Raw genomic sequence first — 24719 nt, forward strand, 5'->3', positions numbered from 1 at the left:
CAGTTTACACTCCGTGTTTACTGGCTGTATGTATGCCTTTTAAATATGCTGTATGTTTTACATGGTAAAGGTTATAACTTCTGTATCCTACTTGGATATCTTGGTTAGTATTAATCTATGTTCCACACTACAATCTACTTACATTTGGTATTTGCTGTCAGTTTTACACTCAGTGAGAACTAGAATCAGACCTTTGGTATTAAAACAAATGAGATATTGGGTCACCAATGAGCGACAACAGAGTGGATCAGGATGTCTGTTTGAATAAACAAGTTCCTTTTGGAAGTGTGGATGTTCTCAGTCATCTCAGTTCCCTGTATTGTTCCAGTAGAGGGGCTCCATTACAAATCCATCCACACCATAAACACACTGTCTCGTGTGTCCCACAGTACTGACACCATTCTCCGGTTCCATCCTTCCTCTCACCATTTCTCTCACTCACTCTTTCTCTTCTCTGTACGGACACATTTCTACAGTGATTTATGGCTTCAGAGGTCTAGCTAGGCGTTGCAAAGCTACCAGTAATTTACAAAAGTTACTGGAATCTTCAGTAATTTTGGTAAGTCAACAGACAATCTGTGGCAATCTATCGTAACTTTGGTAATTTATACTTGAATTGTTTTATTATATGTTATTGATGTTATTTCTGTGTCCATATCGTCCATGAGTTTCTAGTAGATAGATCATATGGTTGAAGTAAAAATAGCCTAATTCATTTTAAAAAAAGGCATCTAATCAACAATGGCATTATTTTCAATGACCTCTGCAACTCTTCCAAAACATTGACAACAAATTTTACTATGTCAACATGTATAACTCAAATAGTTTCATGCTGAAACTCACAATATAACTTGATGGTTTTGTATTTAGGATAATGTTTGACAGCTTTCTATTTTGTGTTTTAAAATCATCTTATTTAATGATTTCATATATTTGACTTGTGATAAGGCCGGAGAGAGGACCAGAGATTATTAGACACCTGAGATAACCTGAAGTACCCAAAAGGGCCACTAGATGTCTTGTGACAGAATACATAAAATCCTTGAAAGATACCAATATAAACTTGGAAAGTTTACAGTAATATATACCCTGCCTTTGCAACCTTAGTTCTAGCCATCAAATAACTTTCACTGAGTTGGTTCCTGGTCTACGTCATGAGCAGAAGGAAAGAGATAGAAGAAGATGATGTGAGCTACAGGAGGAAGCAATGGGTTAATTTGAGAAAGAAAACAGAAACCACAACATCATGAGTAGAGAAAACCAAAGGTAGGAAAGGATCTCCAACATGCCAGGAGTTGTTTTGTTGCGTGGGGGGGTTTGGAAGGTCCTAGACAAGTCACGTAGTAACACTGGTGATCAACCCCATCAACAACAAAACACATGATAACATTGTTAACTAAGAAATGGGGGAGGGAGGGGGGGGACACAGGCTACAGCACAAATCAATCGTTAAAAATCAAGTTAAAAAAACAGATCAGAATCAACACCCCGTGACAAAGTTAAATGTGAAATATCCAAACTCTTAGAGTCTGCAGGAACATCCCTCATCCACCACTCCTGACCCCCCCACCCCACCCCACCCCCACCCCACCCCCGTAAGGGAAGCACGCAGCTCAGCTGAAAACCACTTCATACTGAAATAAAGGCACACACACCAATCTATGGACTATGGAAAACCGCAACAGAAAAATGAAATGAAAAACAACTTCCATGCATCTAATCACCATTTCAGCTTGTTTGTGTGTGTCAGAGTATACTGGTAAGACGTTAGTGATCTGCCCAATGCAGACTCAGCTATTCATCCTCAAACCATCATGTCCCTCCATCAGATACAGTTTCTTAACCGTAAGCCAGCCTGTCAGATCAGAGAGAGATAGACATTGACAACTGGTGACATCACGTTTAGAATCAGAATTAGATTCACGCTTTAGAATCTAAGAATGGCACGCAGAGATGCACACCACACAAGACACAGTCCCGCCTCTACACTCAAAAGAGAATGAATGGGCGGGGCTTACAGTCACACCACTCTGGAGAAAGAAAACGTTACATTTTACAATCCAAGCTATTTTTTAAAAGATGAAAATCACTAGATACTGTAAGAATAGAAACGGGCACAAAGATCATTCAAAATGATCAGCTGTGAACAAAACAGGTGGTGTTACAGTATGATATTCTACAACTAGTTTAGGGTTGAACAATTCTGGTAACTTTCCCAATGTCCCAATCTTCTAACTGGGATTTCTGGAACATCTTGGGAAAGTTACGGTAGTTCTACAACCTTACACTAGTTGAACATTTTCTACCCTGTAAAAGATGTTAATAAAAATAAAATACATGTTATTGTCACATACACTGGACAGGTGCAGTGAAATACGTTGTTTTAACACACGTCCAACAAGACAAGGAGTAGCACTATGTCATAACATACCCATAAGGCCTCTGGAGGAACGCTGGATGGATTTGAGGAACACCAAATGAGAAACCTGGAATAGGAACAAGTTGTTTTTAACTCTACCGTTATGTGTTCAATCTAAAGCTTGAACTATATACACATATTATAATCCCATTATATCAAATGTGATCAGTGCTTCCAATGTAACTGCTCAAGTACTTATAGATCAGGTAGATGGTAGGAAAAAACAACATTTGAAACATTTGGTGTCTGTAAAAACGTTGTCTGTAAAAATGTTGTCTGTAAAAATGTCTGTAAAAATTGTGTCTGTAAAAATGTTGTCTGTAAAAATGTTGTCTGTAAAAATGGTGTCTGTAAAAATGTTGTCTGTAAAAATGGTGTCTGTAAAAATGGTGTCTGTAAAAATGTTGTCTGTAAAAATGTCTGTAAAAATTGTGTCTGTAAAAATGGTGTCTGTAAAAATGTTGTCTGTAAAAATGGTGTCTGTAAAAATGGTGTCTGTAAAAATGGTGTCTGTAAAAATGTTGTCTGTAAAAATGTTGTCTGTAAAAATGTTGTCTGTAAAAATGGTGTCTGTAAAAATGTTGTCTGTAAAAATGGTGTCTGTAAAAATGGTGTCTGTAAAAATGGTGTCTGTAAAAATGGTGTCTGTAAAAATGGTGTCTGTAAAAATGTCTGTAAAAATGGAGACACAATTTAATCATAACATATCTTCATTCACACGAGAGCTTCACTGTCTGTTCTGCTAGTCCCCCCCACTACAGTACACCTCGTCTAAATCCCATGTTACACATCTACCATTCTACACACAGTGTGTTAACATACTGTAAGCAGGTGGTTAGTTTGCTCGTTTTAGCAGCTCGTCATTGTTTGTACGCCACCTTGGTCGTCCAAGCTGTGAAATAAACGTGTGGCGCAGCCCTCCGCCAGCGCGTCCATCCCCTCACCTGGCTGCATGACCCTGGGCTTGGCCCCCAGGTAGGCCAGGTTCACATTGGCTTTCCGCCCGTCGATGATGGGGTTTGGGTCCTTGCAGGCTCGGTCCGCAGACGCCCGGTCTGCCATCGTCACCTGAGGGACGGAAAGGGAAGAATACAGAATAAATACATGTTTCCGTTGTCTGAATTGATCAGATGTTCACTCAGTGGGGAGGCTGGCTAAAGCTGCTCGTTGAACTACGATTCATGTATAAGTATTGATCACGTCTCAATAAGAAAAGCACGAGGGTATTACAATCAGAACAAGGAAAAGTGGAGAGAAAAAATGTCCTTCATTAGTTGAAGGTAAAGGCATGGTTTATGAAGCACATGGCAGCAATTCTAGAATGATTCCATCACATCACCGTGGACCTCTTGAGCCCAAGACACCACGCCTGAGCCTCAGCTGAATACTTAGCAGAACAGAACGGTGAGCCCATTCCGGAAGTGCAATTCATTGACCGTTCATAAATGGCTATCAAAATGGTGTGAATCAATAAGTAACATCAGACGCATTATGGATGGGCCAATGACAGCCTTTTTCATTCATGACATATTGGTGCTGGATACATTTGAGATTCTACCCATAATGTCTGCATTTAACAATATGACATAAACTAATTACGCAATCGATCGATTAATCAATCACAATGACATTCACATGTACATCTATAATACTTACGAATCCATAACCCCTGGATTTGCCCGTCTGTCTGTCCGTTATAACAACAGCCTCGTCGATATCACCGAACACTTCGAAGTATTTCCTGAGACTGGAGTCCGTGGTGTGATATGGAAGACCTCCTACAAATATCTTTGTGTAGGTTGTGTCCTTCTGAGACGAGTGCATCATCATTTTTGCGGTAAACGGTAGGCAACAATGTTTTATATAGAATGTTTTTGCAATCTCACAGAGATCAGTCAGTACTGCGAAAGCACAGGTTATTTAGAACGATTAATTTAAGATAGGTTTCGTTGGAACTGAACAGACACTTGTTTCACGCGGATTTCCAATCGTTCCCAACTTCAGTTCAGTTTGACACTGCTTAACTTAGGAGAGGGATACCACTGCTGTCTAAGTCCGCTTCACCCAGCTGTCACGTCAAGGGGCTGGGCCGTGAACACGCTCTCTCCTGGGCCCTCCCACTGTGGCATACGGGGTCACAGGCACCGACCAAACATGAACAGACCTCGATCATAGGATCGCGATACATTAGCTCATTTCAATACAGAACCCAAAATAACCACACGTCTGTCTGACATGGCTTTTGACTATTCCCACGTGTAAAACATTACTGTACTGTATTTGAAAAAAACTTTCATTTATTGATACCCCACTTGACATTTACTGTAAATCTATGAAATAATCTCCTCCAATCTAAAAACACTATGTAATGAATCTGAGCTCAGGGTCCTCTAATAGCTGAGTGTCAGATATCTACATGTTGTTGATGTTGATCCACACACCGTAGCTCTACATGATGGACAAGTAACAGATACCACTTGGCTTGACCCTGACACACAAAACACACCTGTTGCGTCACACCACGTTATGGGGTCAACATGGACAGCTGACTGACCCACAACAAGGCACTAGTCTCTCATGGCTCCAAATCAACCCTTCTCCCTACGCCCTAGCCCATACTCCCTAGTCTCTCATGGCTCCAAATCAACCCTACTCCCTACGCCCTAGCCCATACTCCCTAGTCTCTCACGGCTCCAAATCAATCTACTCCCTAGTCTCTCACCGGCTCCAAGTCAACCCTTCTCCCTACGCCCTAGCCCATACTCCCTAGTCTCTCATGGCTCCAAATCAACCCTTCTCCCTACGCCCTAGCCCATACTCCCTAGTCTCTCATGGCTCCAAATCAACCCTTCTCCCTACGCTCTAGCCCATACTCCCTAGTCTCTCATGGCTCCAAATCAATCCTACTCCCTACGCCCTAGCCCATACTCCCTAGTCTCTCACGGCTCCAAATCAATCTACTCCCTAGTCTCTCACCGGCTCCAAGTCAACCCTACTCCCTAACTACTAGTCTCTCACCAGCTCCAAGTCAACCCTACTCCCTAACCACTAGTCTCTCACCAGCTCCAAGTCAACCCTACTCCCTAACCACTAGTCTCTCACCAGCTCCAAGTCAACCCTACTCCCTACTCCCTAACCACTAGTCTCTCACCAGCTCCAAGTCAACCCTACTCCCTACTCCCTAACCACTAGTCCCTCACCAGCTCCAAGTCAACCCTACTCCCTAACCACTAGTCTCTCACCAGCTCCAAGTCAACCCTACTCCCTAACCACTAGTCTCTCACCAGCTCCAAGTCAACCCTACTCCCTACTCCCTAACCACTAGTCTCTCACCAGCTCCAAGTCAACCCTACTACCTACTCCCTAACAACTAGTCTCTCACCAGCTCCAAGTCAACTCTACTCCCTACTCCCTAACCACTAGTCTCTCACCAGCTCCAAGTCAACCCTACTACCTACTCCCTAACAACTAGTCTCTCACCAGCTCCAAGTCAACTCTACTCCCTACTCCCTAACCACTAGTCTCTCACCAGCTCCAAGTCAACCCTACTCCCTAACCACTAGTCTCTCACCAGCTCCAAGTCAACCCTACGCCCTAGCCCATACTCCCTAGTCTCTCACGGCTCCAAATCAATCTACTCCCTAGTCTCTCACCGGCTCCAAGTCAACCCTTCTCCCTACGCCCTAGCCCATACTCCCTAGTCTCTCATGGCTCCAAATCAACCCTTCTCCCTACGCCCTAGCCCATACTCCCTAGTCTCCCATGGCTCCAAATCAACCCTTCTCCCTACGCCCTAGCCCATACTCCCTAGTCTCTCATGGCTCCAAATCAACCCTACTCCTTACGCCCTAGCCCATACTCCCTAGTCTCTCACGGCTCCAAATCAATCTACTCCCTAACCACTAGTCTCTCACCAGCTCCAAGTCAACCCTACTCCCTACTCCCTAACCACTAGTCTCTCACCAGCTCCAAGTCAACCCTACTCCCTACTCCCTAACCACTAGTCTCTCACCAGCTCCAAGTCAACCCTACTCCCTACTCCCTAACCACTAGTCTCTCACCAGCTCCAAGTCAACCCTACTCCCTACTCCCTACTCCCTACTCCCTAACCACTAGTCTCTCACCAGCTCCAAGTCAACCCTACACCCTAACCACTAGTCTGTCACCAGCTCCAAGTCAACCCTACTCCCTAACCACTAGTCTCTCACCAGCTCCAAGTCAAACCTACTCCCTACTCCCTAACCACTAGTCTCTCACCAGCTCCAAGTCAACCCTACTCCCTAACCACTAGTCTCTCACCAGCTCCAAGTCAACCCTACTCCCTACTCCCTAACCACTAGTCTCTCACCAGCTCCAAGTCAACCCTACTCCCTACTCCCTAACCACTAGTCTCTCACCAGCTCCAAGTCAACCCTACTCCCTACTCCCTAACCACTAGTCTCTCACCAGCTCCAAGTCAACCCTACTCCCTACTCCCTAACCACTAGTCTCTCACCAGCTCTAAGTCAACCCTACTCCCTACTCCCTAACCACTAGTCTCTCACCAGCTCCAAGTCAACCCTACTCCCTACTCCCTACTCCCTACTCCCTAACCACTAGTCTCTCACCAGCTCCAAGTCAACCCTACACCCTAACCACTAGTCTCTCACCAGCTCCAAGTCAACCCTACTCCCTAACCACTAGTCTCTCACCAGCTCCAAGTCAACCCTACTCCCTAACCACTAGTCTCTCACCAGCTCCAAGTCAACCCTACTCCCTAACCACTAGTCTCTCACCAGCTCCAAGTCAACCCTACTCCCTAACCACTAGTCTCTCACCAGCTCCAAGTCAACCCTACTCCCTACTCCCTAACCACTAGTCTCTCATCAGCTCCAAGTCAAATCTACTCCCTAACCACTAGTCTCTCACCAGCTCCAAGTCAACCCTACTCCCTACTTCCTAACCACTAGTTTCTCACCAGCTCCAAGTCAACCCTACTCCCTACTCCCTAACCACTAGTTTCTCACCAGCTCCAAGTCAACCCTACACCCTAGCCAATAGTCTGTCACCAGCTCCAAATCAACCCCACGCCCAAGCCCCTACTCCCTATCCCCTACTCCCTACCCCCTACTCCCTATCCCCTACTCCCTAGCCCCTACTCCCTATCCCCTACTCCCTATCCCCTACTCCCTATCCCCTACTCCCTATCCCCTACTCCCTACTCCCTATCCCCTACTCCCTATCCCCTACTCCCTATCCCCTACTCCCTAGCCCCTACTCCCTATCCCCTACTCCCTAGCCCCTACTCCCTATCCCCTACTCCCTATCCCCTACTCCTAGCCCCTACTCCCTATCCCCTACTCCCTATCCCCTACTCCCTAGCCCCTACTCCCTATCCCCTACTCCCTATCCCCTACTCCCTAGCCCCTACTCCCTATCCCCTACTCCCTATCCCCTACTCCCTTTCCCCTACTCCCTATCCCCTACTCCCTATCCCCTACTCCCTAGGCACTAGTCTTTAAAACACACAGGTGTAAATCTGAAATGACTGGTATAGGTAAAAGCAATATGCCAAAATTCCACCAGCATGTTGGTGAAGCTATTACCATATTGCTTAAACCTATCAGGCATTTTCAAATCCACATTAGTTACTATCAGTGTATGTGAGCGGAGAGGCGCTGGAGTGGGGAGAGGAGCGTACCCAATTTAACTGGAGTGCTGAGCGAATTTCGGCTTTCTCTCCCGCTCCAATAGCGCTCACTTCACCAGCTCAGGGCAGGCCCCGCCCAGCAGGGCAGGCCCCGCCCAGCATGCATTGGTGGTCTTCTTGTGTGCTGCTATATCCCCTTTCTTTAGCTACTGTCATTGAGTTCGCTAAAGAAACTGATTAAACACACAGGTGCAAAACCAAGGTGACGTACAGAGGGACTGTGGTGATATAATGTCCTGAAAGCCTGATGGTGGACTTACTCCAGGCACATGCTAACAGAAAGGAATGAGATGGGTAGCTAATTAAGTGTGTCATTGTAGCAAAGTATCTATAAACAAAACATCTGAGCTCTTAAACGTTTCCTTCATTTTTGTTCTATTATCTATACAATAGGCCATCATTGATTTTGGACCAATAGGTCTGGCATATTCCAAATATCAAGGAGCTTTCCGTTTTGATTGGGTTATTTTGCCTATAAACCTTTAGGCCTATACCTATAAATACATTTTAAAAACTCTGCATCCCTGCCCAGCCTGGCAAGAGTGGCCAAATGGTGTTGATCATCCCCAGTGGCTCTGCATCCCTGCCCAGCCTGGCAAGAGTGGCCAAAATGGTGTTGATCATCCCCAGTGGCTCTGCATCCCTGCCCAGCCTGGCAAGAGTGGCCAAATGGTGTTGATCATCCCCAGTGGCTCTGCATCCCTGCCCAGCCTGGCAAGAGTGGCCAAATGGTGTTGATCATCCCCAGTGGCTCTGCATCCCTGCCCAGCCTGGCAAGAGTGGCCAAATGGTGTTGATCATCCCCAGTGGCTCTGCATCCCTGCCCAGCCTGGCAAGAGTGGCCAAATGGTGTTGATCATCCCCAGTGGCTCTGCATCCCTGCCCAGCCTGGCAAGAGTGGCCAAATGGTGTTGATCATCCCCAGTGGCTCTGAAAGCGCAGAGAGGATAATCTCCGCTGCTGGTCTGCTCTTCAGGCTCCACTCGGGCCAAACTGCTGTTTCTAAAAATTGATTCAAAGGCTGTGGCTAATGGCTTTTAAGGCATTTTTCGTTTAATTTGTATTTAATTCTAAGTAAGTCACAGCCTATATGCGCAATTTATAGACTCTAATAATTTAATACAACCAAATGTTGTTTAAATGCTGAGCTCGTAATGTTCCCTGACTCTCTACCAGCCTAGTGTCGCACTCGCAAATGCTTCACAATGTCTTTCTTTGTAGGCCATAGGCTTGAAATAATATAAATAATATAGCATAGGCTTGAAATAATATAAATAATATAAATAATATAAATAATATAGCCTAGGCTGGAAATAATATAAATAATATAAATAATATAAATAATATAAATAATATAGCATAGGCTTGAAATGATATAAATAATATAAATAATATAAATAATATAAATAATATAAATAATATAGCCTAGGCTTGAAATAATATAAATAATATAAATAATATAAATGATATAAATAATATAAATAATATAAATAATATAAATAATATAGCATAGGCTTGAAATAATATAAATAATATAAATAATATAAATAATATAGCATAGGCTTGAAATAATAGAAATAATATAAATAATATAAATAATATAGCCTAGGCTTGAAATAATAGAAATAATAGAAATAATATAGCATAGGCTTGAAATGATATAAATAATATAAATAATATAAATAATATAAATAATATAAATAATATAGCCTAGGCTTGAAATAATATAAATAATATAGCATAGGCTTGAAATAATATAAATAATATAAATAATATAAATAATATAAATAATATAGCCTAGGCTTGAAATAATATAAATAATATAAATAATATAAATAATATAAATAATATAAATAATATAGCATAGGCTTGAAATGATATAAATAATATAAATAATATAAATAATATAAATAATATAAATAATATAAATAATATAGCCTAGGCTTGAAATAATATAAATAATATAAATAATATAAATGATATAAATAATATAAATAATATAAATAATATAAATAATATAGCATAGGCTTGAAATAATATAAATAATATAAATAATATAAATAATATAGCATAGGCTTGAAATAATAGAAATAATATAAATAATATAAATAATATAGCCTAGGCTTGAAATAATATAAATAATATAAATAATATAAATAATATAAATAATATAAATAATATAGCATAGGCTTGAAATAATAGAAATAATAGAAATAATAGAAATAATATAAATAATATAAATAATATAGCCTAGGCTTGAAATAATAGAAATAATTGAAATAATAGAAATAATATAGCATAGGCTTGAAATAATAGAAATAATAGAAATAATAGAAATAATAGAAATAATAGAAATAATATAGCCTAGGCTTGAAATAATAGAAATAATAGAAATAATAGAAATAATAGAAATAATAGAAATAATATAGCCTAGGCTTGAAATAATATAAATAATATAGCCTAGGCTTGAAATAATATAAATAATATAAATAATATAAATAATATTATTAATATAAATAATATAGCCTAGGCTTGAAATAATATAAATAATATAAATAATATAAATAATATAAATAATATAAATAATATAGCCTAAATAATGAATTGTTGTTCCTTCTTAGGCTCCCTGTCAGGCTCCTGACCTATTTACAGTGTTTATACTGTATGCTGTTTACTATAACATTTTTAAATGATTAGCGCTTCTTACATTCACCCTTCATGTTTATTCAAATACGTTTCATTCAAATCATATGGTTTTCAATACTTCAAAACCAAATGGTAGGTCCAGGTAGTCACAAATAGATGGGTGTTGGTTAAAAGGTGATTTTAATGAATGGAGCGAATTTGGAGCGGCAGTTTTGACTCTCCCCTGTGAATGCCGAGCGGTTGGAGACGATGTGGAGCGCTGGAGCGGCAGTTTTGACTTTCCCCTGTGAATGCCGAGCGGTTGGAGAAGATGTGGAGCGCTGGAGCGGCAGTTTTGACTCTCCCCTGTGAATGTCGAGCGGTTGGAGAAGATGTGGAGCGCTGGAGCGGCATCACTCCAAGAGCGATTTCTGACCGCTCAACGCTGCTCAAATACTCTGGTTACTATGGACTAGTGCAAGGGTAGGGAACCCTGTTCCTGTAGTGCAGCAGGTCATGTAGGATTTTGTTCCAACTAGGCACCACACATCACACCTGACCAACTGAGCTAATTGATCAGTTCAATGATTGCCTAAATTCAACAAACCTGGTCTTTCAAGTCAGTTAAATTAAAAAAACATGAAGCTCCTGCTGCACCCCAGGACCAGGGTTGTCTTCCCCTGGACCAGGGTTGTCTTCCCCTGGACCAGGGTTGTCTTCCCCAGGACCAGGGTTGTCTTCCCCAGGACCAGGGTTGTCTTCCCCAGGACCAGGGTTGTCTTCCCCAGGACCAGGGTTGTCTTCCCCAGGACCAGGGTTGTCTTCCCCTGGACCAGGGTTGTCTTCCCCAGGACCAGGGTTGTCTTCCCCAGGTCCAGGGTTGTCATCCCCAGGACCAGGGTTGTCTTCCCTAGGACCAGGGTTGTCTTCCCCTGGACCAGGGTTGTCTTCCCCAGGTCCAGGGTTGTCATCCCCAGGACCAGGGTTGTCTTCCCTAGGACCAGGGTTGTCTTCCCCTGGACCAGGGTTGTCTTCCCCAGGACCAGAAGGTGGGGGTCAATTTGGAATTGGAGCAACAGAGAAGCAGCTGAAGAATTGGTCTGAAACTCTCTCTTTGGAGTGACCAGACAGCCAGCCAGGCGGCCAGCCAGGCGGCCAGCCAGCCATACACTATTGTGACAAGGTGCTGGATCTGAGGCTGTGGCTAAGGCAGGCAGGATCCCCTTACAAAACCAAGCCACAGACGGACTCCCTGTAAATCTAGCAGTCAAAAGCAGCTATCCAGACAGCATTGTCCCCAGCACAGGATACATCCCAAATGGCACCCTATTCTTGTGGCCAAGTTGTGCACTATATAGGGAATAGGTTGCCATTTGGGGCAAAGTCCTCTTCATGTAGAGCTGAGCTCACAAAAAAACACCTGTGTTGACAACTCAGTCTGTCATCCATAGGTCTATGTACAGCTGGCAAACAGGATAGTGTCTTTTCACAGGATAGTGTCTGTCACAGGATAGTGTCTGTCACAGGATAGTGTCTGTCACAGGAGTGTCTTTCACAGGATAGTGTCTTTCACAGGATAGTGTCTGTCACATGATAAGGATAGTGTCTGTCAGGATAGTTTCTGTCACAGGATGAGGATAGTGTCTGTCAGGATAGTTTCTGTCACAGGAGTGTCTTTCACAGGATAGTTTCTGTCACAGGAGTGTCTTTCACAGGATAGTGTCTTTCACAGGATAGTGTCTGTCACAGGAGTGTCTTTCACAGGATAGTGTCTTTCACAGGATAGTGTCTGTCACATGATAAGGATAGTGTCTGTCAGGATAGTTTCTGTCACAGGATGAGGATAGTGTCTGTCAGGATAGTTTCTGTCACAGGATGAGGATAGTGTCTGTCACATGATAGTGTCTGTCAGGATAGTGTCTGTTACAGGATAAGGATAGTGTCTGTCACATGATAGTGTCTGTCACATAATAGTGTCTGTCACGTGATAGTGTCTGTCTGGATAGTGTCTGCCACAGGATAAGGATAGTGTCTGTCACATGTTAAGGATAGTGTCTGTCAGGATAGTTTCTGCCACAGGATAAGGATAGTGTCTGTCACATGTTAAGGATAGTGTCTGTCAGGATAGTTTCTGCCACAGGATAAGGATAGTGTCTGTCACAGGATAGTGTCTGTCACAGGATAAGGATAGTGTCTGTCACAGGATAGTGTCTGTCACAGGATAGTGTCTGTCACAGGATAAGGATAGTGTCCGTCACAGGATAGTTTCTGTCACATGATAGTGTCTGTCACAGGATAAGGATAGTGTCTGTCAGGATAGTGTCTGTCACAGGATAGTGTCTGTCACAGGATAGTTTCTGCTCTGGATAAGAGCGTCTGCTAAATGACTTAAATGTAAATGATAAGGATAGTGTCTGTCACAGGACAGTGTCTGTCACAGGATAGTGTCTGTCACAGGATAGTGTCTGTCACAGGATAAGGATAGTGTCTGTCACAGGATAGTGTCTGTCACAGGATAGTGTCTGTCACAGGATAGTTTCTGTCACATGATAAGGATAGTGTCTGTCACAGGATAGTGTCTGTCACATGATAAGGATAATGTCTGTCACAGGATAGTGTCTGTCACAGGATAGTGTCTGTCACATGATAAGGATAGTGTCTGTCACAGGATAGTGTATGTCACAGGATAAGGATAGTGTCTGTCACAGGATAGTGTCTGTCACAGGATAAGGATAGTGTCTGTCACAGGATAGTGTCTGTCACATGATAAGCATAGGGTCTGTCACAGGATAGTGTCTGTCACAGGATAGTGTCTGTCACATGATAAGGATAATGTCTGTCACAGGATAGTGTCTGTCACAGGATAAGGATAGTGTCTGTCACAGGATAGTGTCTGTCACAGGATAATGCCTGTCACAGGATAGTGTCTGTCACAGGATAGTGTCTGTCACAGGATAATGTCTGTCACAGGATAGTGTCTGTCACAGGATAAGGATAGTGTCTCTCACAGGATAAGGATAGTGTCTGTCACAGGATAGTGTCTGTCACAGGATAAGGATAGTGTCTGTCACAGGATAGTGTCTGTCACAGGATAGTGTCTGTCACATGATAAGGATAATGTCTGTCACAGGATAGTGTCTGTCACAGGATAAGGATAGTGTCTGTCACAGGATAGTGTCTGTCACAGGATAAGGATAGTGTCTGTCACAGGATAGTGTCTGTCACAGGATAAGCATAGGGTCTGTCACAGGATAATGTCTGTCACAGGATAGTGTCTGTCACATGATAAGGATAGGGTCTGTCACAGGATAGTGTCTGTCAGGATAGTGTCTGTCACATGATAAGGATAGGGTCTGTCACAGGATAGTGTCTGTCACAGGATAAGGATAATGTCTGTCACAGGATAGTGTCTGTCACAGGATAGTGTCTGTCACATGATAAGGATAATGTCTGTCACAGGATAGTGTCTGTCACAGGATAAGGATAGTGTCTGTCACAGGATAGTGTCTGTCACAGGATAAGGATAGTGTCTGTCACAGGATAGTGTCTGTCACAGGATAAGCATAGGTATGTAGATAATGTCTGTCACAGGATAGTGTCTGTCACATGATAAGGATAGGGTCTGTCACAGGATAGTGTCTGTCAGGATAGTGTCTGTCACATGATAAGGATAGGGTCTGTCACAGGATAGTGTCTGTCACAGGATAGTTTCTGTCATACGATAAGGATAGTGTCTGTCACATGATAGTGTCTGTCACATGATAAGGATAATGTCTGTCACAGGATAGTTTCTGTCACAGGATAGTGTCTGTCACATGATAAGGATAGTGTCTGTCACAGGATAAGGATAGTGTCTGTCACAGGATAGTGTCTGTCACAGGATAGTGTCTGTCACATGATAAGCATAGGGTCTGTCACAGGATAGTGTCTGTCACAGGATAGTGTCTGTCACAGGATAAGGATAGTGTCTGTCACAGGATAGTGTCTGTCACATGATAAGCATAGGGTCTATCACAGGATAGTGTCTGTCACATGATAAGGATAATGTCTGTCACAGGATAGTGTCTGTCACATGATAGTGTCTGTCACAGGATAAGGATAGTGTCTGTCACAGGATAGTGTCTGTCACAGGATAGTGTCTGTCACAGGATAGTGTCTGTCACAGGATAAGGATAGTGTCTGTCACAGGATAGTGTCTGTCACAGGATAATGTCTGTCACAGGATAGTGTCTGTCACAGGATATTGTCTGTCACATGATAAGGATAGTGTCTGTCACAGGATAGTGTCTGTCACATGATAAGGATAGTGTCTGTCACAGGATAGTGTCTGTCACAGGATAAGGATAGTGTCTGTCACAGGATAGTGTCTGTCACAGGATAGTGTCTGTCACAGGATAAGGATAGTGTCTGTCACAGGATAGTGTCTGTCACATGATAAGGATAGTGTCTGTCACAGGATAGTGTCTGTCACAGGATAGTGTCTGTCACAGGATAGTGTCTGTCACAGGATAGTGTCTGTCCGGAAGAGGTGACCCATCATTCAGGGCTGTTTTGATCCCCACCTGTTTAGGTAAAAAATATATATTTTTGTTGTTGTTGCCTATTTTGCATGTTATTTTGACATTAATACAGGTAACATGAAACTGCATACAAACATTGTCTCTTTTTTGCTTTCTTGAGTAAAGCAGCTCCAAAATGCAGGTGTTTCAACCTCGTTCAGTGCTTTCTGTGGTGGTGGAAAATACAGAGCGGAGGGGTTGGTAATGTTCTCTAGTTGCGACGTGATTGGCTCAGTGTTCTGTCACTCCTGGGAACACTTGGTCACGTCGAAATCTATAGGGCAAGCTTGAAAATTCAAGCCTCTTGGGTGCTGCCATAGAGTTACATTAGAAGTGCCCATCCAAGAAGACTAAATTGGCCACAGATAAAATTACGTCAAATCACATTATATCTACCATAGCTTTGATTAGACTGATCATGTCAACATCATACTTTCAAAATCTTCGCTAGCAAGCTAGACAAGGAGTTATCATCATGAATCAAGTCGACAATCTATTGGCAAATCCTTTTCAATCCTTGTCATATGAAGAGAAATTATAGATAAAACGTATCGGTGCTCATCGGCCATTGGACATAAACATTACACAACAAGTTGGAAATTGTAAATTCAACAACGAGTGGTTTTGAAAGGAATCAGTGGCTAACTGCAAGTACTGCAAAGCAATAACTAGCTTGCTATTCAGTGGAGAGGGTGTGTGGTCCAAGTCTGGATTTCAGGGTCTCTTTTCCAAGCTTAAAATGTTAAACAATCACATGCAACACCATGGGCCAGAAAATATTGAATACATTGGCCAAGCCTTCAAATCAGCATGACTTCTGCCGCATTGAAAACAACTGGGAACTCAGAACTGGGAAATCTCAGACTTCAGTGAGTTCAACACAACTGGGAACTCGGAACTGGGAAATCTCAGACTTCAGTGAGTTCAACACAACTGGGAACTCGGAACTGGGAAATCTCAGACTTCAGTGAGTTCAACTGGGAACTCGGAACTGGGAAATCCTTCAGTGAGTTCAACACAACTGGGAAAATCTCAGACTTCAGTGAGTTCAACACAACTGGGAACTCGGAACTGGGAAATCTCAGACTTCAGTGAGTTCAACACAACTGGGAACTCGGAACTGGGAAATCTCAGACTTCAGTGAGTTCAACACAACTGGGAACTCGGAACTGGGAAATCTCAGACTTCAGTGAGTTCAACACAACTGGGAACTCGGAACTGGGAAATCTCAGACTTCAGTGAGTTCAACACAACTGGGAACTCGGAACTGGGAAATCTCAGACTTCAGTGAGTTCAACACAACTGGGAACTCGAACTGGGAAATCTCAGACTTCAGTGAGTTCAACACAACTGGGAACTCGGAACTGGGAAATCTCAGACTTCAGTGAGTTCAACACAACTGGGAACAAAAACAAGCTCCGTCTGGGTAAATACATTTTGAGCGGTTATCCAACTCGGAATACCAAGCCGGGAACTCGGGCCTCTTTCTAGAGTTACGAGCTGAGGAACACTGACTTCATGACTCTACCTTGTTTTTTGGAGTCCCCAGTTGTCTTGACATCACCATAAATCCAGAGAATAGCCGACTTTGATGAAAAAGTTTGATGATAAAATGTACCCACAAGAAGGACCACCTTCTGTTCAAGTGAGCACAGCACAACAAGGTCCAATAGTCGGCTCCCCCTCCTTGTTCGTTCGGCGGTCGACGTCACCGGCCTTCTAGCCATCGCCGCTCCACTTTTCATTGTTCCATTTGTTTTGTCTTGTTCCCCGCACACCTGGTTTATATCCCCTAATCAACTGCATATCTTCCTCTGTTTTTCCCCCATGTCTTTGTGGATAGTTTTGTTACGTGTTGTGTATTGACGCGCCTAGCTGGTTCCCCCAGGCTACTATGTTTCAAACCGAGGTATGTTTATTAATTGTTAAACATTTTTGCTTATTTGTGACTTTGTCGCACTTTTGCACTTTTGCCTTTGGCTGGAGGTTTGTTGGACACTGTTGCGTCCCGTCTGTTGTTTGCTTCTGCCGAATAAAGTGTGTCCCTGATCACAACTCTCTGCTCTCCTGCACCTGACTTCTCCACCAGTAGAGCACAACACTCTGCTCTCCTGCACCTGACTTCTCCACCAGTAGAGCACAACTCTACTGGTTGTGGAGTGCGTCACCTGAGTGGGTTGATTCACTGATGTGGTCATCCTGTCTGGGTTGGCGCCCCCCCCCTTGGGTTGTGCCATGGCGGAGATCTTTGTGGACTATACTCAGCATTGTCTCAGGATGGTAAGTTGGTGGTTTAAGATATCCCTCTAGTGGTGTGGGGGCTGTGCTTTGCAAAGTGGGTGGGGTTATATCCTTCCTGTTTGGCCCTGTCCGGGGTGACCTCCGGATGGGGCCACAGTGTCTCCTGACCCCTCCTGTCTCAGCCTCCAGTATATATGCTGCAGTAGTTTATGTGTCGGGGCTAGGGTCAGTTTGTTATATCTGGAGTACTTCTCCTGTCCTATTCGGTGTCCTGTGGGAATCTAAGTGTGCGTTCTCTAATTCTCTCTCCTCTCTTTCTCTCTCTCTCGGAGGACCATGCCCCAGGACTACCTGACATGATGACTCCTTGCTGTCCCCAGTCCACCTGGCCGTGCTGCTGCTCCAGTTTCAACTGTTCTGCCTTATTATTATTCGACCATGCTGGTCAATTATGAACATTTGAACATCTTGGCCATGTTCTGTTATAATCTCCACGGCACAGCCAGAAGAGGACTGGCCACCCCACATATGTTCTCTCTAATTCTCTCTTTCTTTCTCTCTCTCGAGGACCTGAGCCCTAGGACCATGCCCTAGGACTACCTGACATGATGACTCCTTGCTGTCCCCAGTCCACCTGGCCGTGCTGCTGCTCCAGTTTCAACTGTTCTGCCTTATTATTATTTGACCATGCTGGTCATTTATGAACATTTGAACATCTTGGCCATGTTCTGTTATAATCTCCACCGGCACAGCCAGAAGAGGACTGGCCACCCCACATAGCCTGGTTTCTCTCTAGATTTCTTCCTAGGTTTTGGCCTTTCTAGGGAGTTTTTCTAGCCACCGTGCTTCTACACCCTGCATTGCTTGCTGTTTGGGGTTTTAGGCTGGGTTTCTGTACAGCACTTTGAGATATCAGCTGATGTACGAAGGGCTATACAAATACATTTGATTTGAACTCTCTGCTCTCCTGCATCCTGACCTCTACACCAGTAGAGCACAACTCTCTGCTCTGCTGCACCTGCTTCTACACCAGTAGATCACAACTCTCTGCTCTCCTGCACCTAACCTCTACACCAGTAGATCACAACTCTCTGCTCTCCTGCACCTGACCTCTACACCAGTAGAGCACAACTCTCTGCTCTCCTACACCTGACTTCAAGCATAAGCATTTCACTACACTGCATTAACATCTGCTAACCATGTGTATGTGTGACAAATAAAAATTGATTTGTTCCGAATTCTGTCGCTGTACATTTCAAAAGTGATAAACAGTTATATTGACTACGTCTGTCCTAGCTCTCTCACTAATGTCTTAATCAAAATTACAGATCGCCTCTTATCTGCTTGTCATCCACTTATGCCATAGTTTGTACATCTCAGTTGTCAGTAGAAACCACATTTGTTTAAACAAGTCAGCCATATCAGCTATGTTTTTAAAGGGCAGTAAAATTAGGCTGAATTAACTGTTTCGCTGCCAGACAAGGCTCTTGATTAACCAGGTGTAGCAGTGGTAAGGATTCACTCCTTGGTGTTGAAAAGAAAGCTCTGCTTTGGGACAGCTTTATGGGAGGCCCTAACAGTTTGTGGGCACCGTTTGTCACCGTTATAGTGCAATTCATGTATTGTTTAGTGTTGTGTTGTGTACTGGCTTTGCTGGCAGGCATCACACATTTGTTTTGGGATTTTGCCCCACCAAGATTTACATGCTAAAATCGCCACTGCTGTCCGGCAACCTCTAACTCAATCTCTTCTCTGGGTCACTGTGGAGAGCACAACCTCTAACTCAGTATCTTCTCTGGGTCACTGTGGAGAGCACTACCTCTAACTCAGTCTCTTCTCTGGGTCACTGTGGAGAGCACTACCTCTAACTCAAGTCTCTTCTCTGGGTCACCATGGAGAGCACTACCTCTAACTCAGTCTATTCTCTGGGTCACTGTGGAGAGCACTACCTCTAACTCAGTCTCTTCTCTGGGTCACTGTGGAGAGCACTACCTCTAACTCTCTTCTCTGGGTCACTGTGGAGAGCACTACCTCTAACTCAGTCTCTTCTCTGGGTCACTGTAGAGAGCACTACCTCTAACTCAGTCTCTTCTCTGGGTCACTGTGGAGAGCACTACATCTAACTCAATCTCTTCTCTGGGTCACCGTGGAGAGCACTACCTCTAACTCAGTCTCTTCTCTGGGTCACTGTGGAGAGCACTACCTCTAACTCAGTCTCTTCTCTGGTCACTGTGGAGAGCACTACATCTAACTCAGATGGTTAACTAGCACCACCTAGTGAAACCACTCTTAAAAACACAACCTTTGAAAATAATATTGCACCAATGACAGCATTTCAACGATGAACCACAGTAATATACTGAACACAACTATAAACACAACATGCAACAACTTCAAAGATTTTACTGAGTTACAGTTCATATGAGGAAATCAGTCAATTTCAATAAATAAATTAGGCCCTTAAATATGGATTTCATGACTGGGCAGGAGCAGCCATGGGGGCCTGGAACGGCATAGGCCCACTGACTTGGGACCCAGGCCCAGCCAATCAGAATTAGATTCCCCACAAAAGGGCATTATTACAGACAGAAATACTTCTCTGGTATTCATTCTGAGGTGAAGAAGCAGGATGTGGAGGTCCTGGGCTGGCGTGGTTACATGTGGTCTGAGGTGAAGAAGCAGGATGTGGAGGTCATAGGTTGGCGTGGTTACACGTGGTCTGGAGGTGAAGAAGCAGGATGTGGAGGTCCTGGGCTGGCGTGGTTACACGTGGTCTGAGGTGAAGAAGCAGGATGTGGAGGTCCTGGGCTGGCGTGGTTACACGTGGTCTGGAGGGGTGAAGAAGCAGGATGTGGAGGTCATAGGTTGGCGTGGTTACACGTGGTCTGAGGTGAAGAAGCCGGACGTGGAGGTCCTGGGCTGGCGTGGTTACACGTGGTCTGAGGTGAAGAAGCCGGAAGTGGAGGTCCTAGGTTGGCGTGGTTACACGTGGTCTGAGGTGAAGAAGCAGGATGTGGAGATCCTGGGCTGGCGTGGTTACACGTGGTCTGAGGTGAAGAAGCAGGATGTGGAGGTCCTGGGTTGGCGTGGTTACACGGGTCTGAGGTGAAGAAGCAGGATGTGGAGGTCCTAGGTTGGCGTGGTTGCGGGTCTGAGGTTGTGAGCCAGTTGGACGTAATACTCTAAAATGACACTGAAGACGGCTTATGGTAGAGAAATTAACATAAAATTGTCTGGCAACAGCTCTGGTGGACATTCCTGCAGTCAGCCTGGCAAATGCACACCCTCAAAACTTGAGACATCTGTAACATTGTGTTGTTTGACAAACTGCACAAGGTGCACCTGTGTACTGATCATGCTGTTTAATCAGATTCTGATATGCCACACCTGTCAGGTGGATGGATTTACCTGGCAAAGTAGAACTGCTCACTAACAAGGATGTAAACTAATTTGTGCCTTGAAATGTGAGAGAAATAATCTTTGTGTGTATGGAAAATGTCTGTCATCTTTTATTTCAGCTCATGAAACATGGGACCAACACTTTACATGCTGAGTTTATATTTTTGTTCCTTATAATTATTCCTACTTGACACTTTGAATAACACTCAAACACTTCAATGAGGCTATAATCAGGAAGAAGTAGTTGCACGAGTCTCAATAAATACCTGCATTGACTCAAATGATGCAAATAAGAGGCGACACACAACAAGTGTTTAGATTGTAAACGTTCTGTATTCTAGAACATCTTGTACCAATTAAAACGGGTTTGTTGAGGTACATTATAAATACAATTCTGTACATTATATTGCAAAATAATACTATGTTCAAATACATTTATATGTACAACTCCTCATTAGGAGAGCAGCTTTGATCTTGTCTTTAAAGTAAGGTCTTGGGTTTTTCTTATTTACTTGAAATTACAGCATTTTAAAATGATATTCCTCTCTACCACAGTTTGCCACAACTAGCTCTGGTCCAGGCGCAGCGAGGAATGCACTAACCCCCTGGACCAGAGCTAGCCACATCCACAGCTCCAATAAAATACAAAATGTCAGAGACATGGTTCATCATTCAGGTTATAAAACTATTTGACATCATCTCTCCCCTCCCATTTCTCATAGTGTCCATCCCCTGTTCATACACCTCTCCCTGTAAATAAACTCAATTCATTTGTTGACATTGGTATCTCTAAAATACTTAAAATGTTACTCATTAGTCAAATTAACATAGAAAATGCTGTCAGAGCAAATCACTGTAGGTAGGGTTCATCGTTAGTCATTCAACCTAACAGTAACAGTCCAGGGATTGGTGGAGGGCATTCAACCTAACAGTAACAGTCCAGGGGATTGGTGGAGGGCATTCAACCTAACAGTAACAGGCCAGGGATTGGAGGAGGACATTCAACCTAACAGTAACAGTCCAGGGGATTGGAGGAGGACATTCAACCTAACAGTAATAGTCCAGGGATTGGTGGAGGGCATTCAACCTAACAGTAACAGGCCAGGGATTGGTGGAGGACATTCAACCTAACAGTAACAGGCCAGGGATTGGTGGAGGGCATTCAACCTAACAGTAACAGGCCAGGGATTGGTGGAGGACATTCAACCCTAACAGTAACAGGCCAGGGGATTGGTGGAGGGCATTCAACCTAACAGCAATAGGCCAGGGATTGGTGGAGGGCATTCAACCTAACAGTAACAGGCCAGGGGATTGGTGGAGGGCATAGTAAATGCCTGTGAGCTTCAGGTCATAATGCATCAGGCCAGCCAGCCTTCAGTCAGGCCCAGTCTAGCCTCAGTTTCCACCCTCTTGAGAGGGACAATGCATTATAGTACACACTGAGTATACAAAACATTAAGAACACCTTACTAATGGGAGTTGCACCTCCTTTTGACCTCAGAACAGCCTAAATTCTCAGGGCATGAACTCTACAAGGAGTTGAAAGCGTTCCACAGGGATGCTGGCCCATGTTGACTCTCAAGGAGCTGAAAGCGTTCCACAGGGATGCTGGCCCATGTTGACTCTACACGGAGGTGAAAGCGTTCCACATGGATGCTGGCCCATGTTGACTCTACAAGGAGTTGGAAAGCGTCTCCACAGGGATGCTGGCCCATGTTGACTCTACAAGGAGTTGAAAGCGTTCCACAGGGATGCTGGCCCATGTTGACTCTCCACAGGGAGGCCCATGTTGAAAGAGTTGAAAGCCACAGGGATGCTGGCCCATGTTGACTCTACAAGGAGTTGAAAGCGTTCCACAGGGATGCTGGCCCATGTTGACTCTACAAGGAGTTGAAAGCGTCTCCACAGGGATGCTGGCCCATGTTGACTCTACACGGAGGTGAAAGTTCCACAGGGATGCTGGCCCATGTTGACTCTACACGGAGGTGCCGCCCAGGATACTGGCCCATGTTGACTCCAGAGTTGAAAGCATTCCACAGATACTGGCCCATGTTGACTCCAATGCTTCCACAGTTGTTGGCTGATGTCCTTGGGTGGTGGAAAATACTTGATTGACACAGGAAACTTTGCTGTGGAAAACCCAGCAGCATTGCAGTTCTTGACACAAACCGGTACCCCTGAACTTACTACCATATCCCGTCTCAAAAAGGCACTTCAATCTTTTGTCACCCTCTGAATGGCACACATACACAATCCATGTCTCAGGGCCTAAAAATCCCTTCTTTAACCCGCCTCCTCCCCTTCATCTACAAGTGGATTTAACAAGTGACATCAAGAAGGGACTGCTGTCACCTGGATTCACCTGGTCAGTCTATCTCATGGAAAAAGAGCAGGGTGTTCTTAATGTTTTGTATACTCAGTGAAGTAATCCTCACAACTGGGATCATATTCATTCGTGTACATACACTCATAGCAAACGTTCTGCAACGGAAAATGTTTCGCAAAACAAAAACAGCGAGTTTCTTATTGACAAGTTCATGTACTCCTTCCCCTTTTCAGTCTGTTTTCTTCCATGTTGTGCCTAGTGAATACGACCCAGAGGAAGCCTAGTCGCTTAATTCAGATAGTTGACACAGCATAGATCCAACATGGACACCTCGGCTTCCATCCCTTGAGAGGCACAATGTAGGACAGTGGAGAAACTGGAGAAACACGCACAGATAGGATACGTTTTCATTTGTCCTGAATGGAAGACAGAAGTCTTGTTGATCCACCCAGTGCAAGAAGCAGATTCAGTCAGTCAGCAATGGCAACAGTCCTAATAGTTTCAGTGGGTGGGTTATCTGTCATTCCACAGTGTTACAGTACACCACCACACTAACAACAACAGGCTAATGAAGCCTACATGGGCACCATAGCAAACCAGTCATACGTACTGTACTTCTTCAAATTCATGATTCATCAATTCATGTTCAATCTCATTATTTGTTTGCAGACGGCCCAAAGCTTCATGAGGACTCGTGGCCTAGGCACTATGTTTACTCTGACACACATATCATATGTACACACACACACACACACACACACACACACACACACACACACACACACACACACACACACACACACACACACACACACACACACACACACACACACACACACACACACACACACACACACACACACACACACACACACACACACACCAGTTAAAACAGCAGATATGAAACCTTAGTTCTTTGGTAACTCCTGACGACATATCACAGTGACTTGGATAACCAACCGATATCAGTGAGTTATCAACACTAGTACATTCTGGAACCACACACCCCAGATAACAACTTTCTGTCACCTCTGGTGTTTGCACAGGAATATGAGCTGCTGAGCTGATTCAATGATACTACAGTTAGATAAAACGCATGGGACAGATATGTTAAAGGGAAAGCAGATGTTCATACAGACAGACAGAACACATGACCGGAAGTCTAGTGGAACAGAGGGAGGGTGAGAGCTGCCTGCAAATGGCATATATTTAGAGAGAAGAGTTCTAGATCTGGCCCTGGTCTAGTAGGAACTGTTCTAGATCTGGCCCTGGTCTAGTAGGAACTTTGGGGCTCAGAACTGTCTAGATCTGCCCCTGGTCTAGTAGGAACTGTTCTGGATCTGGCCCTGGTCTAGTAGGAACTGTTCTGGATCTGGCCCTGGTCTAGTAGGAACTGTTCTAGATCTGGCCCTGGTCTAGTAGGAACTGCTCTAGATCTGGCCCTGGTCTAGTAGGAACTGT

General features: G+C 44.0%; 1 protein-coding gene across 2 annotated transcripts in view; it reads right to left on the reverse strand.

The window, feature by feature from the left end:
- Nucleotides 1-4471, reverse strand: part of LOC124028637 (RNA-binding protein 24-like) — an 8124-nt gene extending 3653 nt beyond the window's left edge. Inside the window, exons 1-3 of one of the 2 annotated variants that reach the window (XM_046340650.1) lie at nucleotides 4076-4471; nucleotides 3364-3487; nucleotides 2432-2486 (exon numbers count right to left, since the gene is read on the reverse strand). In XM_046340650.1, coding sequence (XP_046196606.1) covers nucleotides 2432-2486; nucleotides 3364-3487; nucleotides 4076-4249 — 353 coding nt within the window. In that variant the 5' untranslated portion in view covers nucleotides 4250-4471. Of the gene's footprint in view, nucleotides 1-2431; nucleotides 2487-3297; nucleotides 3488-4075 lie in introns of both variants that reach the window. The other variant, XM_046340649.1, reaches the window with a different exon arrangement.
- Between the last annotated feature and the right edge of the window lie 20248 nt (nucleotides 4472-24719).

Source organism: Oncorhynchus gorbuscha, unplaced genomic scaffold (assembly GCF_021184085.1).
Source record: "Oncorhynchus gorbuscha isolate QuinsamMale2020 ecotype Even-year unplaced genomic scaffold, OgorEven_v1.0 Un_scaffold_4557, whole genome shotgun sequence".
In the NCBI taxonomy this organism is placed as follows: Eukaryota; Metazoa; Chordata; class Actinopteri; order Salmoniformes; family Salmonidae; genus Oncorhynchus; species Oncorhynchus gorbuscha.